Consider the following 16230-nt stretch of genomic DNA (forward strand, 5'->3'; position numbering starts at 1 on the left):
CAGTTCGGGTTCCCTTGAAACCGCCCAAAGTCAGGGACCGTCGCACAAGTGACACTCTGTCCTATTATATAGATTTGATGCTCCTTGTCCAAAATACAGTATCAGAATATCTGCTTACAAAATATTGTAATTTTTTTTTATTTCCCCCCACGTTTTAGTGTGATGTTTAGTGTGTGTGTGTTTTTCAGAGTGCTATTCAGGAAGGATAAACTAACATCTACTACTTTGTAATTTTGCAATAAGTTGTGTATTTCCATGTTCTTTACTAGGACTGGGCAACACTCCTACACCTCCTGGGATAAACCCCTACACCTTGGTACATGTAATTTTATACCACAATTGATTTTATATATTTTGTGGGGCAAATATAAATTTCAAAACTGTACAGAAAACCAGAGAGTTACATAAAATAACAGTTTGGCTAAATGAAGTGCATGACAAATCAAAGCACCATCACTCTGGAGCCAAATCCAATATTGCCAGAAAGCAGTACAGTTCACAGATTTCCAACTGTGTCTTTGGCAATAATTTTACAACAGAAATGTGAAATGACTGGTTTCAGAGGATCAGTGTATATTTAGATGTATTCTACAACCCCATACAAAATATTTTAAACAGAAGACATGTTGCAGGTTCTTGCGAGCTTTGGTAGGATCCATCAGCCATCACACTTGTTCTTGATTTCTCTTTCAATTTCAATTTTTCTTTTGAATTGAGAGTTGAGTTTTTACACTGCAAATAACATTTTGACTTGACTGAGTAGAAAAAGCACAAGATAAATAATAACTCTAATGCTGCCATAGTTTGTTGGCAGTTTTAAAAATTCTTCATTTAATCTTTTTGGTGTGAACATAATAAAACGGACAAAATTTTAGGTTAGGGAACACAGGGTGAGACATTCATGCAACTATTTGTTGCCACCTGTGTTTAACTTGTCATTGTCTTTCGCCGGGGTTTGTCGGAGGTTTCTTCCGTTAAAGGGAGTTTTTCCTCCCCACTGTCGCCAAGTGCTTGCTCAAGGGGGATTTGTTGGGTTTTACCCTATGTAATAATATTGATAACAGTAAGGTCTAGACCTTACTTTGTAAAGTGTCCTTAGATGACTTTTGTTGTGATTTGGCGCTATACAAATAAAATTTGATTTGATTTGATTTCACAGGCAAAGTAAAAGAGTAAATGCTCAAGAGTCTGAATGAACTGCTTCAGCCATATTGGTTGTGTTAGGCTGTTCCCATACTGCACTTCAGGTGCCATCAGGGGTCCATGAGGATTCCACACAAGGGGAGACTAGTTGGCTTCAGGAGACATTTGGTAAACTCCAGGTGTAGGTGCGAGACCCAGGACAGCAACCCACAGAAAGACAGGCCAGTCAGTTTTCCTAATTGTATCAATAGTTTATTACATACTCTCTCATAAAAACATTTAAACTTTTTCCACATATAAACACTGCAAATTGGCACATTTACAAATGTTCAACCGTCCAAATTCATACAAAAAAGGAACACTGTGATAGCGCAATACACAATACTTTCTGTTATTACAAGGACTGCATTTACTGCAAGTTCGCATGTAGAAATGTGTGCATGTATGTAAGAATCTATATGCATCTGTCTTTTCTTGTAAAGCCAATTTTTTTTTTGCTCAAATATTTCAACTGTGATTTAGAACCAATGGGGACACATTTACAAGATAAATATATTGGATACTAATCCAATTTAGGCACTGACTGGGTGATCGTGATTTGAGCAACCTGACCAACTAATGGGAATACTGAGAAACCACAACAATTTACCAGTGTGTATGACTTTTCCAAGTAAAATGTTATCTACATTACAGACTGCTTTTCATAGCAGTATTACAGTTAGAGTTCAGTTTTAACCACAGAACAAGAAATTGTACCACAAATTCCTAGTTCACCCTAAAACAGTTCATTTTTACTGTGTGAATCTTAACACCAATCACAATGACACTCCTTATTTTATTTGTTTTTTTATCTCAATGCTAATTCAAAAGGTGAACCAAAAATGCTCACGCACACACACGTGCAAATAAATTAACATGAAAATATAAACAATTTAAAGAAAAATGAATATTTTTGGTTTTGAGTTTCAAAATGTGTAAGTAAATGCAAAAATAAATTAGCAACTGAAATCAAGGTACATTCACATGAGCTGTTTACTAAATTCAGTGACTTAAACAAGGTTACGTGGTAGAAATGCTAATGATTGTGCAGAGCGGAGAGCTATGTTTATCTAAACCAAACATTAATGTGCAAGATTTCATAATATGACTGAGGAATTGTGTAAGCCATTAACGAACACCAGAGAACACCTTGTGTTCTTTCAGTGGACCGATGGTTTATGAGCAGTTCTGAACTTCATCAATTCAATAAACACATCATGGCCACCTGCTTCTCGTCTGGTTTTGTTTCAGCCCAGAATCCCATTAGTGCCAGCCATTTCCAGCTGTCTGCCCAACTCCCCTGTGTTTGCCTGTGCCTCACTTAGCAAGCTGAAATTTTTCATGCAGCAGGTATTCACAGGGGCGTTAAAATGCCAAAGCTTGTTCTGCTTCAGTGTAACAGCTCCAACTCTGTAAACTCATGTCTGGTGATGAATATTCCCTGTAATCTCACTTTGTGCTGGGAACATGCAGTGTAGTCCCAGACGCTGGCGGCCGGGATGAGCCGTGGTAGGTGCGCAATAGCACCTTGTGCTTGGTGGCGGCCTCAGCGCGACGGCATTGTTGTTCCACCAGGAACTCTTTAAGTCGGCTGGAGGTGAAGGTGAGAGTCTGTCTCCTCAGCTTCATTAGGTAAGTATCCTGCAGCCAGACATGTGTGAAGCAGTCGCGCGTAGTTGGCCGGGCCCTAAATATGCACATAAAAAATATTCATAAATGTTGGGTGTGGTTCTAGAGACACGGGGCTCTTTTTAACAATCAAAAACATACTTAACATTGTTTTAGCAGCTTTAATGACTTTCATAAATTTATGACAGTTGTTTATAAACCTGATCAGATTTTCAGGGTTCTGTCCTACCCCTTCCTGTTTTAGGCTCTTATTTTGTCACAATTTCCTGTTTTAGGTTTATCTGTTATGGTTTCTTTACAGTAATCAGTGCTAATTGCCTGCACCTGTTTTCACCCCAATATAAGCAGCCTTCTCCCATCAGTAACCTGCCAGATTGTTCTTGTTTTTGTGCAGACTTTCTAGCATTATCCTTGCTTTAGTGATTCATGTTATTGACCCCGGATTGTTTCCTGACTACCGATTTCTGCCTAGCCCTCCTGAGTGTTGAATGTTTCTTCTGTCTACCGACTACTGGACGAGCTTCTTGATCTCCCGTTTTTGAATCCCTTGGCTGTGCTCGTTTGCCGGTATTTACCCTGGACTGTTGTTTGATGTGGATATTGGATTTTGGACTATCACTATGTATTTTCTGAGTGAATACAGTAATGCAATATTCTTTACCCCATCTCGCCTGGCTTTGTAATTGAGTCCACCTTAACATTGTGGGTAGCTTTACTGGCTGACCCTGACACAGATAACATGTTTACAGGAAACATTTGACATTTTCATATACTCTGTATCTGTGATTGCTTGTGAAAGTAATTTTCATGCAGCTCTATCCCTGCAAAATCCCAAATAAGTTGATTTGAATATGCTCAGAAGAATATATTTAAGTCAAAAAGTGGTTGATTTTTCAATTATTATCAATATGTCTGAAGATGTGAACTATAAATGACCCCGTGTTGGCACTCACCAAGGGTAACTGCTCAACATCTTCTTTAAAAAGACAGAGGCACTTTGGGACACATTTGGGTACAGTTTTGTTGGGTCAAACTTCGCCATCAGGATTTTGGACTCGACTTTCAGCGGGTCTTTATCTTCGAAGGGTAGCCGGCCACTCAGCCTGGTTGTACGTGTAGAAAAAACAAGGTTATAATGGATAATTCTGCAAATTTAAATTCCCATAATTTGTAAAACAAACAAACATATACAGTATATAGTGGTGATGGCACTGTATACTGAGCATACACCCCACAAATAAATTCCAAAAAATATGCAGTTATGGTTATTAAAGTGGCCTCAAATATAGAAAAGGATATTCCACTTACATGATGTAGGTGACAACTCCAACAGTCCAAATATCCGCAGGAGGTCCAATGACCTCACCTTTCACCATCTCAGGAGCTTGGATCACATTTGTCAAAAAGATGACATTTTAGGAAACTTAAAGGTCAGTGTTGCTTTAACAATGAATCTATGGAACTCAAAAAGAATGTTTGCCTTCCATTTTTAAACTCCACAATACTTACACAGCAAAAAAAAAAGAAAGGAAAAAAAGCAAAGTAAGACAGTGGACATTGTTTGGTCTGGTTTTTCCTCACCCATGTACTCTAGTGTTCCTGCTCCTGAGACATGGTGTTTGAGGTTGAGTGGGTTGAAACTCTGAGCACTTCCAAAGTCCACGATCTTGATGGCATTGAGGTTGGTCACCATGATGTTATCCACCTTGAGGTCCAGGTGGAGGATGCGGTGGCTGTGGAGGTACTCGACTGCCTGGACGATCTGGACCAAGTAGCCTGCCACGTCATCCTCAGAGTAACGGAACCTTGCCAGAGCAAAATGATCGCTTTAACTGGCATGTGTGTAACCACAGTGATGGTTTTTGTCATTTCAAACTGATATTTAAGTAAAAAATGCATTAAAGAGTGAATTAATACATCTGAATTGACAATTTTATGACTGGTTTAAGAAAACTATAGAAGGCATTAATTCTTGAAACCCCATGTATCTCGGTCTGAAGCGACATATCCATCACCCTACCTGTCTATGAGGCTGTACAGCAGCTCTTTGCCAGTGCAGTACTCTGCCACCAGCACCAGGTAGCGCGGTGTGATGTAGGCTTCATGCAGAGCCATGACCTTTTCATTGTGAAGAGATTTCAGGATTTCATACTCCCTCAGAACCTCCTGCTTGTTCTCTTGGCTGTAGGGGATGATCTTTGCCATGTAGATTTTGCCTGTTGCGTTCTCTCTGCACTCACGAATCACTCCGAACCGACCCCTGGCAACAGATCGAATGAGATCATTAGTAAGCAACACAAGCAGGAGATACAGAAGATTCATCTTGTCAAGACAGTTCAATTCAATGCTGTCTTAATGAAGTGACTTTATTTGAAGGCTGTCGACATCCACACTGCGATCACTGTAAAAATATACAAAGAATGTTTTGGATTTTCATAAAGGCATTAAAATGTTTCTTCCTTAACTATATCACTAGGGTATATATTATGCTACTCCTAATTAGTATTATTAGCCCCAAAAAGCCACATGGATATTTATTTAAAAGGTAAGCTAAAATCAACCAGTGAAAGTCACATACAGTCCATGCAGTTTTCCTAGAATAGTACTTTCAGCCTGGTGGATCCTTTGAAAGTACATTTTGACCTCTGTGCAATAAAGCAGGATAAATTAATGAATGTCATTTTATATTCAGCAGCACTTCAAGTCTGGTTAATGCAGATTTCATCACAGGTACCATGTAGCAACAATAAATCTGGTGAGGTAAAATCTAACAGCAAGCAACAAGTGAGGTATTTAGTAGTTACATCCTCCATCATATTTATTGCAAGTCAGGCCAAAATAATATCACCCTGAAATGAAGGTCTAGCTAATGATTTATAGACACTGTAATTTTGTTTATTAATGATCTGTCTCACCTGGATTTCTCATCCAGGAAGGTGTATGGTTTCTGTGGAACTCCTGGTCGTAGAGTGGAGGAGGGTGTACTGCGTCCTGATGGGGTGTCTCTGGTGGGGGTACTGGCGCCTTCACCAATGGGGCTCAGGCTAGATGTCTGGAGCACTTGGGGAGTAAAGCAGACAGGACTGGGGGACACACGGGCAGTGACTGTAGTGGTGGGGATGTATGAGGGCACGGAGGCCACTGCTGGTTTGGTTGGTGTTGACAGTGGGGTTACAAGAGGAAGTGGGGGTGATATTGGTGGGGTCTGGGTCATTGGGGTCACCACGTTCACTGGACTCTGGGGTTTGGGGAGGACAAAGGGTGGAGGTACTTTGACTGTGGGTGAAGAAGGAAGAGTAGAGATGGTTTTTTGAGCCTCCTCGGTTGTTGTGCCTGCAGACTGTGATGGGGGATGTGCTGCAGAGCTGGAAGGTAGAGAGGGTGGAGGGTTGGGACTGACTACTGTTTTTGATGTAATTGCAAGTGGGAAAGCAACAGGGCAGGCTGCATCTTTTGGAGAGGTGGAGGGAGAAGCAAAGGTGGAGGCAGTTATTCTGGGACCGCTGCTCTGGACTGTTTTGAGTGGGGAGACAGTTGCTGAAGAGGTAACCACTGGTTCAGGTGGAGTTGGGACTGTCTTTACAACTGCTACAGTGGGTGAAGCTCCCATACCTGTGAAAACAGGTACACAGATGATATCCAACCACATATAGTAGTTAATATGAACATATTACAAATAGGCTAGATCTTATTATTAAGGTAGCTCTTCTTTAATGTCTCTGGGTGTAGTAGGCAACTGACTGCTTAATGGCAGTAATCAAGTTTTTGTTTTCTTGTGCGATCAGTCATAAACAAACATTCCTGCCTGTTATTTGATCCATAAACTATTTCTCAAATTATTTTCAAGAAGTATACTGATATCTCACTATACAGTTACAGTTTACATACATGTAAAGTGAATGTGAAGTGCTTTATTGATGCAATTTGAAAAACCTTAAAGCAATTAAAATATACCTTAAACTCCACATGAGAATTTTAAATGTATTCAGGGCACATCTTCTTAGAAAAGCACAAAAAAGATAACGAGTACATTCTTTTGCCATTATACATCACAAGAATGGTTTCTGTCTTTCCATTATAATGCCAGTACATCCATTCAGTACAGTACTGTCCCTTAACTGTGTGCAGTAATGCACATCCTGATACATGTCACTCAGCTGTTCTGATGTTCACCTGTGGAGTCCAGGCTGACTGGAGCTGAGTAGTTACTGTACAGTCCCTGTCCGGCCTTGTTGACACAGCAGACACGGAACCTAAAGGAGCCGCCTGATGGCAGGTCTGTGACGTTGTAGTAACAATCAACAATTCCAGTTGCTACAGTCAGCCAGGCAGAATCCCCTGCAGAACAACAGGAAAAGAAATGAGTGTGCTTTAAACAAGCTTTATGGACACAGCCTGGAGTTACATATTAGTTCAGCAAATATGTATATTTGATTCATATTTATATTAAGTGTTGGTTCTTTTTATATGGCCAGTGAGTTGTTGTAGTTCACATATTCAACACAAGATAGCAATGTTGCCAAAGAGAAAATGTGGACATGCTCATGAACTACAACGTAATATTCAAACAATACACAATGTAAAATGCAGAGGTGGAAAGTAACTAAGTACATTTACTGAAGTACTGTACTTAGGTACAATTTTGAGATATCTGTACTTTACTTGAGAATTTTCATTTTCTACATTTACTTGATAACTTTGGTTACTAGTTACTTTTCACAGATGAAAAATCATCAGATGAGTAAAACAAAACACAGTATAATACAGTATAAGACTTTGTTGATCTTCAGTGTGAAATTCACAAGCTCCCCAGCAGCATATAAAGCAATTTAATTTATACTATGGGATCTGTGCCATTCTGCATAATGAGTACTTTTACTTTGGGTACTTTAAGTAGATTTTTATGCTAATTTTATACTTTTACTTGGGTAACATTTGGAATGCGGGACATTTACTTTTAACTGAGTATTTTATACTGTGGTATTGCTACTTTTACTTAAGTAAACAATCTGTGTACTTCTTCCACCACTGGTAAAATGTTATGTATATGTATATACAGACACGTTAATACTCAGTTTGCCTGTCATGGTATCTGAATTCCTGTGCAGTTACAGTGAAGCAGACCCAAATTAAACTGTAAATACCTCCATCAGTGGTGCCTGGCAAAGGTTAAATGTGACACATGCCAGAAGAATTAAATCTATCACACCAAAACATTCAATAAATATTCACAAAGTCAGAGTCTGCCACGCGAAGTTTGTGTGACTATATTTACCACATTATGACATAATGATGATTCGTTGTGCACAGTGACAAAGAGCTTTGACAGCAGCACTGGTACAGTCACTGTTCCCTTGTGGGCTGACTCAATCTCTGTTCAGCTGTCCCACTGGCATGAGTGCTGTGGATTTGGAAACTTATATCCCTGAGCATTCTTCACATACAGTACAAATGAGGCACTTGAAGCTTCAACTTAAATAAAATTTTTCCTCATGTGGCTATAATACATCATTCTGACTAATAATCAGTGGGGATGTAGTTTTAAAACCTTTAAATCTACCTGCAAAGCAAATAACAGCAAAGCAAAGCAAATTATCCTAATTTTTAATTTAAAAAAAACAACAAAAGAGACAATATATCTTTGAATGAGCTAAATATTACTAAATAGAAAAATTAAATAATGAGGGGACCTTCAGTGGTTTGTTAAATGTCAGTACTCAAGCACCTTCTGTTTTTCGTTCCAGTGTGTAGCTACAGGGAGACTTGGTGTCCGATGGCTTCCAGAGCACCAAGGCTGTGTTGCAGAAAGTCTGGGGGACTTCAGGGGTCCCTGGTCGTTCTGGGATACCTTTAACAAGGCAAGAGGGTGGGGGTGGAAAAGAAAGAGAAAATAACACAACATGAGTTTAGTTGGCATGGAAAAAACACATTACAGACCATAGCAAAACACTTGTAGTGTGTGAAGTGTGGGTATTTCAAAACTTATGCAGTCTATGAAACACAAGAAAGGGAAAAGGAGGGAAATAAATAAATAAATAAATACCAATAATAATGATGATAACAGTACTACTAATAAAATCAGCTTGTTAAACGTCTAGAGGTTGGTGGGAATGTGCGTGGCCTCAGCTCCAGGTGTTTGGTTCAAGTTGAAATGTGTTAAAAATGGGTTCCATGTGTCATAAAAAGCTGATAAACTATTCTTGTGAGTGGATGTCATTTTCTCTAATGTGATGTATTCTATCAGAGGGTTGGTCCAGTGATTTATATGCAGTGATTTTTTTTGATTTCCAGTTTTGAAAGATTGTTTTCTTGGCAATAGCTAGAGAAATGAGGAGTGGGTTTTTATATTTAATTGGTAGGTGGTTGGTTTCTATGATATTATCGAGTAAGCAAAGTGATGGAGAAGGAGGGATTCTACAGCCCAAGATGGTGGAGAGTTTCTCTGTCACTGCTATCCAGAGGGAATGAACTGGTTGGCAGGTCCAAGTAGCATGAAAATAATTGTCGGTGCCATCTCGAGTGCATTGTGAACAGATGTCTGTGTAAGTGAAACCCATTTTAAACATTTTACTTTGTGTAATATGAGTGCTATAGATGGTACTGCATTGTATAAGTTGTAAGTTTACGTTGCTGGTCATAGAAAAGATGTTATTGCAAATTTCTGACCAGAAGTTGGAGCTTAGGGAGAGAGTTAAATCGTTTTCCCATTTGAGTTTTGGTATTGCTATTGTTTAATTTGTATTTGATATGAGTTTAAATAGCTTGGATATTACTTTCTTGGAATCAGCAAAATTACTCCAAAAATAATTCAAATAACTCAGTTGCAGACCTCCCTTTTCTCCCAAACTCTATTAAGAAAGTGAATTATTGTAGGAACATCACAATCCTCTCAACTCTGCCTGGTGGAAAGCAAACAAAATCACTAAATCATCACTTGCACCACCACTTACACTCCAATTTGGCACAACCCTGATTTTCAACTACATAATAACCATATATATTTCCCAACATGGCAACACAAAGGAATCAGTCACTTACATCACCTATTTGAAAATAACCAGTTCATATCATTTAATACACTGATTCAGAAGTACGGAGTTCAGAGAGAACAGTTTCTCCAATACAATCAACTAAAATCGATAATTAATTCAAAGATTAGTGCAACCAATAACCCACTACAACCCTCCAAATTAAGTGATTATGAAAATTACAGATTCCAAGAAAAAAAACTCTTCGGCTTTTCACTGGCCAGTATGTAAAACTGTGCTCATGTTGAGCACTTGTGAATGTGAATGTGTGATATTCTAAATGCCAAAAAAGTATTAGGTTTTTCGTAAATCCACCATGGACTTAGTAGTATGTGTGCACAGCTGTACTACTGTACTACTGAGTGTGCTTATGTGAGCAACACTTAACTGTGTGAACTACAGGCCCTAATAAAAGCTAATATTGCATTTTATAACTGGTAATCCATGCATTTAGTTGCCTTTTCCCCCCAGAATGTCACAGTTTAACCTTATTGAAATTCAACATGCCAAAGGAAATAAAGATGTTCCTTTTCACAAACCAAACTTGAAACAATGAGTGTTACTCTCAAATTTTACAATGCATTTCCCATTAAGCCAGCTATGTGAAGTATTTTTAGGCAGACAAATCGCATCAGTGGTTGATATAAGTAATACTACTTGTTCAAAGCCATAACAAATAAAATTCAAATGTAATCCATTGCACTTGAGAAATATATTTTTCACTGAAGCCTTAAAAGTCTATTATTGTTGTTGCTTTTTTGAAACACAGTTTTTCTCATTACATGCTATTTGTGCTAAGATATTGTCAGGTTTGCCCGGCTGCACCTTTCTATCTCTTCCTTTTCCTCACTCTAGTTTTGCTTCTTTACCCTAATTACACTATCTGACACACCTGTCCTACTTCCCCAGCTCATCACCAGCTGCACCTGATTAGTTTCCTCCCTACTTATACCCTGCTCACCGTTCACTCCCTTGCCAGATCAATCTCTATTTTTCAGGCCCCCTTGCTTGCGGTTTTCTTTAGTTTTATGAAGTTTTGTCTTATAACTTTTACCCTTTACCCTTTGCTCCTGCGCTCCTTCCCTTGTCTTCAGACCTCTCCTCTGGAACCACTCAACCCAACCAGTCTCCTCCATACAGGTTGATGCACAGTCTTCGTTAACTATCTATGCATGCTCCTGTCTCCTCAGCCATCATCGCTTCACCTACGACCAGGAGTGACCCCAGCGTCCGCAGCCCGGTCTGTTATCATCCATCACACCATTGACTGTTTTTCTCTGCCACAGATCGACACCCGGTTACTCAACACCATTAAGCTCCTATCTGTTTATTGCACTTTTGCCTAAACACTGTAAATAAACCCCTCACTGCTTGCACCGAAGTCAGCTACCTGGGTCCGTTTTTATTGCTCGTTCACTACCGTGGTCGAGCTATCATAACAGATATGACTTAAGTCTTGAATGTGACTTGTCACAGCTGAATTAAAAAGTATGCAGGAAGCATCATTTGTTCCTATGACATGATAAAAAACCCCAATAAGTTAATCTACTGGCATTAATATTCACTTAAATTATACTAATATCCTTGCATTCCCTCTGCAATTAAAATTCTATTATGTAAAATAAATCATATTATAAAGATAATTACTGTCCTCAAATGGCAAAGGAGCCATTTTACCTCTAGTAAAAAAAGAAGAAATCACTGCATGTTGTAATTTGCACATAATGAATAGAATTTTTCCATAAAATAAAAACATAACTACAAAACACCTTTTAAATACGTAAGAGCTAAATAAGGTACTTACAAGCTATGGCCAGTGTACAGGAGGTGATGACAATAGCTAATGGGTTGGTAGCTATACATTCATATATTCCAGCATCCCTCTGGCTGGACTTCATGATCATAAGAAGCTGCTGACCATCTGGGTGGGAGATTAGGCTGATTCTGTCATTCCCCTCCAGTGGTTTCCGATCTGGAATACACCACAAATTTAAACAACTGTACAGTAGCTTCTGGATAAGACCATAAAATTTAAGAATTTAAGTAAGATACCTTTCATCCATGTAATTTCTGGGTGTGGACTTCCAGCTGGAAGGCAGCTAAGAGTGACAGGATCCCCCTCCAGTAAGATGTGGTCTTTCAGTTTGATGTGGAACACTGGAGCAAAATCCAAAGCAGAGCAGATAAATGGCAAACAATCCTCTTTGGCGGCAGGTGAAGGCAGATCAGACTGGGAAGGGGTTTTGTCTTTCTTGCCCCTTGTCAAACCCCACCTGTCCCACCGTGATCTCCTGTCACTGTCTGAGGCCTTTTCAGAAGTGATACTAGAAGTGGATTCAACTGATTCCTTGGATGCACCAGCGCCAGTCTGCTTTGCTAGTTGATTTTCAGGGATGCCCATTCCTTTGAGCCCGCGTCCCTCAGACTGGGAATGAAAATTGTTTTCAAACCTTTGTCGCATTGCCAAGACAGGAGAATCTGTAACCTTCTTCAAATCTTTTTGAACCAGCTCTTTCTGACTCCCCTGAGCATCTTTCTTCTTCCTCTCCTCTGACTGGGTCCTTATTTTGGCAGAGATTCCTGCCACTTTAGACTCAAATATGCGCCTCATAGCAGAAACCGATGACTCATCAGCTTTACTTTCTTCTCTCTCATCAAGTGGCCTCTGTGCCCCTGCGCTGTTCAAATCCTTTGTATCCAGGGACTTACTGCGACCAAAAGCCCATGAAACCCTCTTGCGTACACCAGTTTCCTGCACATCGTAACACTTTTCCTCCTTTGATTTCTCACCCTTCTTATCAATGGATGTTGATCTCTTTGCCCGCATTGAGAACCTCCCAGTCAGACTAAAGCCTGTTTCTTTATCTTGTTCTCTTAGATCTTGAACAGATTTGGATTTCTTCAGTAGTTCTTTAGATACCATTTCAAGAGGTGCCCCCCTTGGCCCTGGCCTGTAAACCTCTTCACTCCCTTCAATCACTTTCTGGCTTAATACAGGTAATTTCTCCTCTGATTTGTTTCCAGTCAGTTTTCGAAGGCTACGAGTCAAAGACGACTCCCGTTTCTTAAACCTGGCTTCAAAGACCTCCTCTGAATCTATGTCTTTGATGTCTGTTCTTAGCACAGGCTGGCGGGGAATGGCAGGAAGTTCAGTGTTTGGTGATGATGATGATCTGTCAGCTACTTTGGCAAATACTGCTGGATGTTCAGGTAATGTAGGGGCATCTGTTGATTTTGTATCATTTGGCTTGGCTGTAGCAGAAGGATCTCTGGATTGGGCCTTGTTAGATGTTTGAGATGGCACTGCAGTAGTTTGAATGACACCTGCACACGCAGATGGCAATTTACTATTTTGTGGTGTTTCTTTGTCTCTCTTCACGTCCTTTTCATTAATCTGTAACTTGTGATTTTCCTTCCTTTCTTCTTCTTCATTGTCCTCCTCTATCACAATTACAGGAGTAATGACAGAGGGTGATATAGATTCAGATTCTACCTTATCTGCCTTTTCTAACTGGATTTTGGTCCTTTTCTCTGTTATCCCATGGATGTCCTCATGTTTCACATTGTTCTGCTTTTGCTGTTGGTCCACTCCTGGTCTTGGGAGTATAAAAGAAGTCATCTCTGTTAGGGAGGCAGGTGGAAACTCTAACATAGTTTGTTCTGTTAATGCAGTCATTGAAGTTGCCTCCTGGAGCTTCTTCCCTTCTATGGTGCCACTGGTAACAGATGGGATTTCTAAGGGGGCTCCAAATCTGCGGTGCAGTGGCATGGGTTCAGAATCCCCATGAGTGAAGGAGGTGCTTTTGCAAAAAACTTTGGTCTTTGGTGTGTCTCCAGGATAATCAGAAGATGCTGCTCTGATGAGTGTTGTTGTCCCTGCTTTGGATTTCCTCACATTTCGATCAAGAGACCCTGTCCGCCTCTCATCTTCCATGCCAAGTGTCTCAAACAAAGGCCCTCGCAGGCCGCTCATCTTTTTGTCCATACTTCCTCCCCTGAGCAGCCTCTGTCTCATTAGTTCCAGTTTTAGGGCATAATCCTCCTGGCTTAACTTTGTTGCACCAGGGCTTGGGCTGCGATTTGGCAGTTCCATAGAAACAGACTTTTTAAGATTCTTGTTACTTGCTTGTGAATCCTCATTGGCATTTCCCTCTTCTGGGTCAACTCGGAGAAGCAGTGCTGAATCAGCAGAACTGCCTCTCCTCATGGTAGCCCGCTTAGCTTTGGCCTGTGAGTCATCTGCCTCCACACTTGATCCTTTTTTAAGGGGAATTTGTTTTGTCTTTTCAATTTCCTCCTCATTTAAGGTTTCCTCTTCATCATTTAACCTTTTACTAGCCCCTCCTTTTGTATCTGCTACCTCAGTGTCATCCTTTCTCCTTTTCCCATCAGCAGAAACACTGGGCCATCTGGCGATATCCTCGTCCCCTGGGATCTCGGTAAGGGAGACCCTGGAACCAGAAAAAACCATGGACAGTGGCATAGGAATGAAGGGAAGCTCATCCACATCTGCATCTGAGTCGGAGGAAGAGGAAGGTGGTGGGGAGCCTTCTTTTAAATGCTGGGCCACAGCAATAGAGATGTGGCTGGATGAGTCATTCAGGAGCTCTGGAATGGATCGCATCACCATCTTGGATTTGTAGTTGATAAGGGAACGCTGAAAAAAAAGCACCAGAGGACAGTCTAGGTATCCTATTATATGTGTCACTACTCCTTTCACGCTTATTTAACTCAACTTGGCAACTTTGCTTCATACACTATAAGTTTTATGTTGGTACAACAGGGTACACAATGGTCAATATGGGCTTATTCGTACCAGATAGTTTGAAAAAGTGCCTGAATATAATGGCAGGACATAAGGTTTTATTAAATTATCAATTATTTTACAAAGAATTTCTCTTGGACAAGTGAACGCAGTTTCAGAAACTGATTTAATCAAAACTGGCAGGTTGTGTTTGTCAGAAAGTGCTTATCAGACAGTGTTTACTTGAGCGTGATTGAAATAAAGTAAAACTGACAGAAATCATATCATTGGTTAAACTTGTCACCTCTGAAGGTTTAATTTAGCCTTAATCTTCTATGCCTAATCTTCCTTTAGGAGATCTGCTTTTGAATTCAGGTGTATAGGACTGAAGGATGTGGGATTATTCTGAAGTACAGTATGTCTGAGAATTTCAATATGAGTCTAGAACTAGGGCTAATTGCTCTCTGAAAATCAGTCCTTAAAGTCTTTGCTTGTTGATCTTTCATTTCCACACATTATGTGCATTTTTGTTTGTTGGCTGTCATCCACATGGCTTACCTGCCATCGCCTCCTAAACAAAACTTGCTTTAGCATAGCTGTGCTGATGCTCTTGTTTGTTGGTGACTGCAAGACAAAAAGAGGGGAGTCATCATTAACTTAAATGGAGAAACGTTTGTTCAAATTATTGCTCACCTTGAACCAAGGATGACGAAGGCACTCAGTGGCACTGGGCCTCCTAAGAGAGGGGAAAAATCCGTATGAAGAAGCAGCAGTTTAAACACTGCTGAACAGAACTATGGTCAGTCAAATACATATGAAGTGAAAACATGTTTGTGACAAATCTTGAGCCAGTGTCATCAAGATACTTACAGTCTGTCCACCACCAAAAGTTTGATGACAAATCCCTTTGCTTCCTTGCAGATGTCAGAAAACATGCTTTCCTCAAATGCCACATTGTAGTTACGGATGTTTAAGGCAGTGTCTCTGTCATTCTCACCAGCAAAAGGAGACACACCAGTCAGACTGAAATAAATATATATATATGTATATATATGTACACACATCAGCAAAAACAAGAAGCTGATTAAGATTTCAATGCTAGCTCTATAATGTTGAAATTTTGAGCATTCACATCTTATGACAGAACTCTTGAGCAAAACATACCACAGGTAAGTGATGACACCAACAGGCCTATGGGAGAGAACGAGAAATGACTGTTCAGTAATGTTAAAAAACACAAAAGACAGATTTTATTTTGTTACAGATAACAAGGTAGTGCCTGCAGTGTGTAGTCACTTCTCCATGCTGGAGAACAGGTGGCTCACCATATGTCTGTTGCTGTGGAGACGGGAGTTTGGTTAACAATCTCTGGTGCAACATATTCTGGCGTCCCGTATTTGCAGTAGTATTCCTCTGAAGTCTCCAATTTTATGGCATTTCCAAAGTCACAAATACGGATTTGGTCACTCCCGGGACTTGCCATTAAAATATTTTCTGGCTAGAGTGACGTGCACCCCAAAACAACAGTGTTATGTATTTATAAATCAATACAACAATCTGGTAAACAATCTTGATAAAATAGATTCAACACAGCCTCAGTGATGGGGTGGACAAATACCTTTATATCGAGGTGGGCAATATTTTTCT

At 40.0% G+C, this 16230-nt stretch overlaps 1 protein-coding gene across 1 annotated transcript in view; it reads right to left on the bottom strand.

Annotated features, from left to right (window-relative positions):
- Positions 1 to 1381: 1381 nt before the first annotated feature.
- Positions 1382 to 16230, bottom strand: part of LOC109968761 (striated muscle preferentially expressed protein kinase-like) — a 36656-nt gene continuing 21807 nt past the window's right edge. Inside the window, 16 exon segments of the mRNA XM_020615260.1 lie at positions 1382 to 2869; positions 3765 to 3914; positions 4120 to 4195; positions 4393 to 4616; positions 4832 to 5071; positions 5727 to 6423; positions 6985 to 7149; positions 8537 to 8659; positions 11644 to 11811; positions 11892 to 14496; positions 15142 to 15207; positions 15277 to 15319; positions 15454 to 15606; positions 15748 to 15774; positions 15909 to 16081; positions 16202 to 16228. Of these exon segments, the coding sequence (XP_020470916.1) occupies positions 2632 to 2869; positions 3765 to 3914; positions 4120 to 4195; positions 4393 to 4616; positions 4832 to 5071; positions 5727 to 6423; positions 6985 to 7149; positions 8537 to 8659; positions 11644 to 11811; positions 11892 to 14496; positions 15142 to 15207; positions 15277 to 15319; positions 15454 to 15606; positions 15748 to 15774; positions 15909 to 16081; positions 16202 to 16228 (5175 nt within the window). The 3' untranslated portion in view covers positions 1382 to 2631.

Source organism: Monopterus albus, unplaced genomic scaffold, assembly GCF_001952655.1.
Source record: "Monopterus albus unplaced genomic scaffold, M_albus_1.0 scaffold161.1, whole genome shotgun sequence".
In the NCBI taxonomy this organism is placed as follows: domain Eukaryota; kingdom Metazoa; phylum Chordata; class Actinopteri; order Synbranchiformes; family Synbranchidae; genus Monopterus; species Monopterus albus.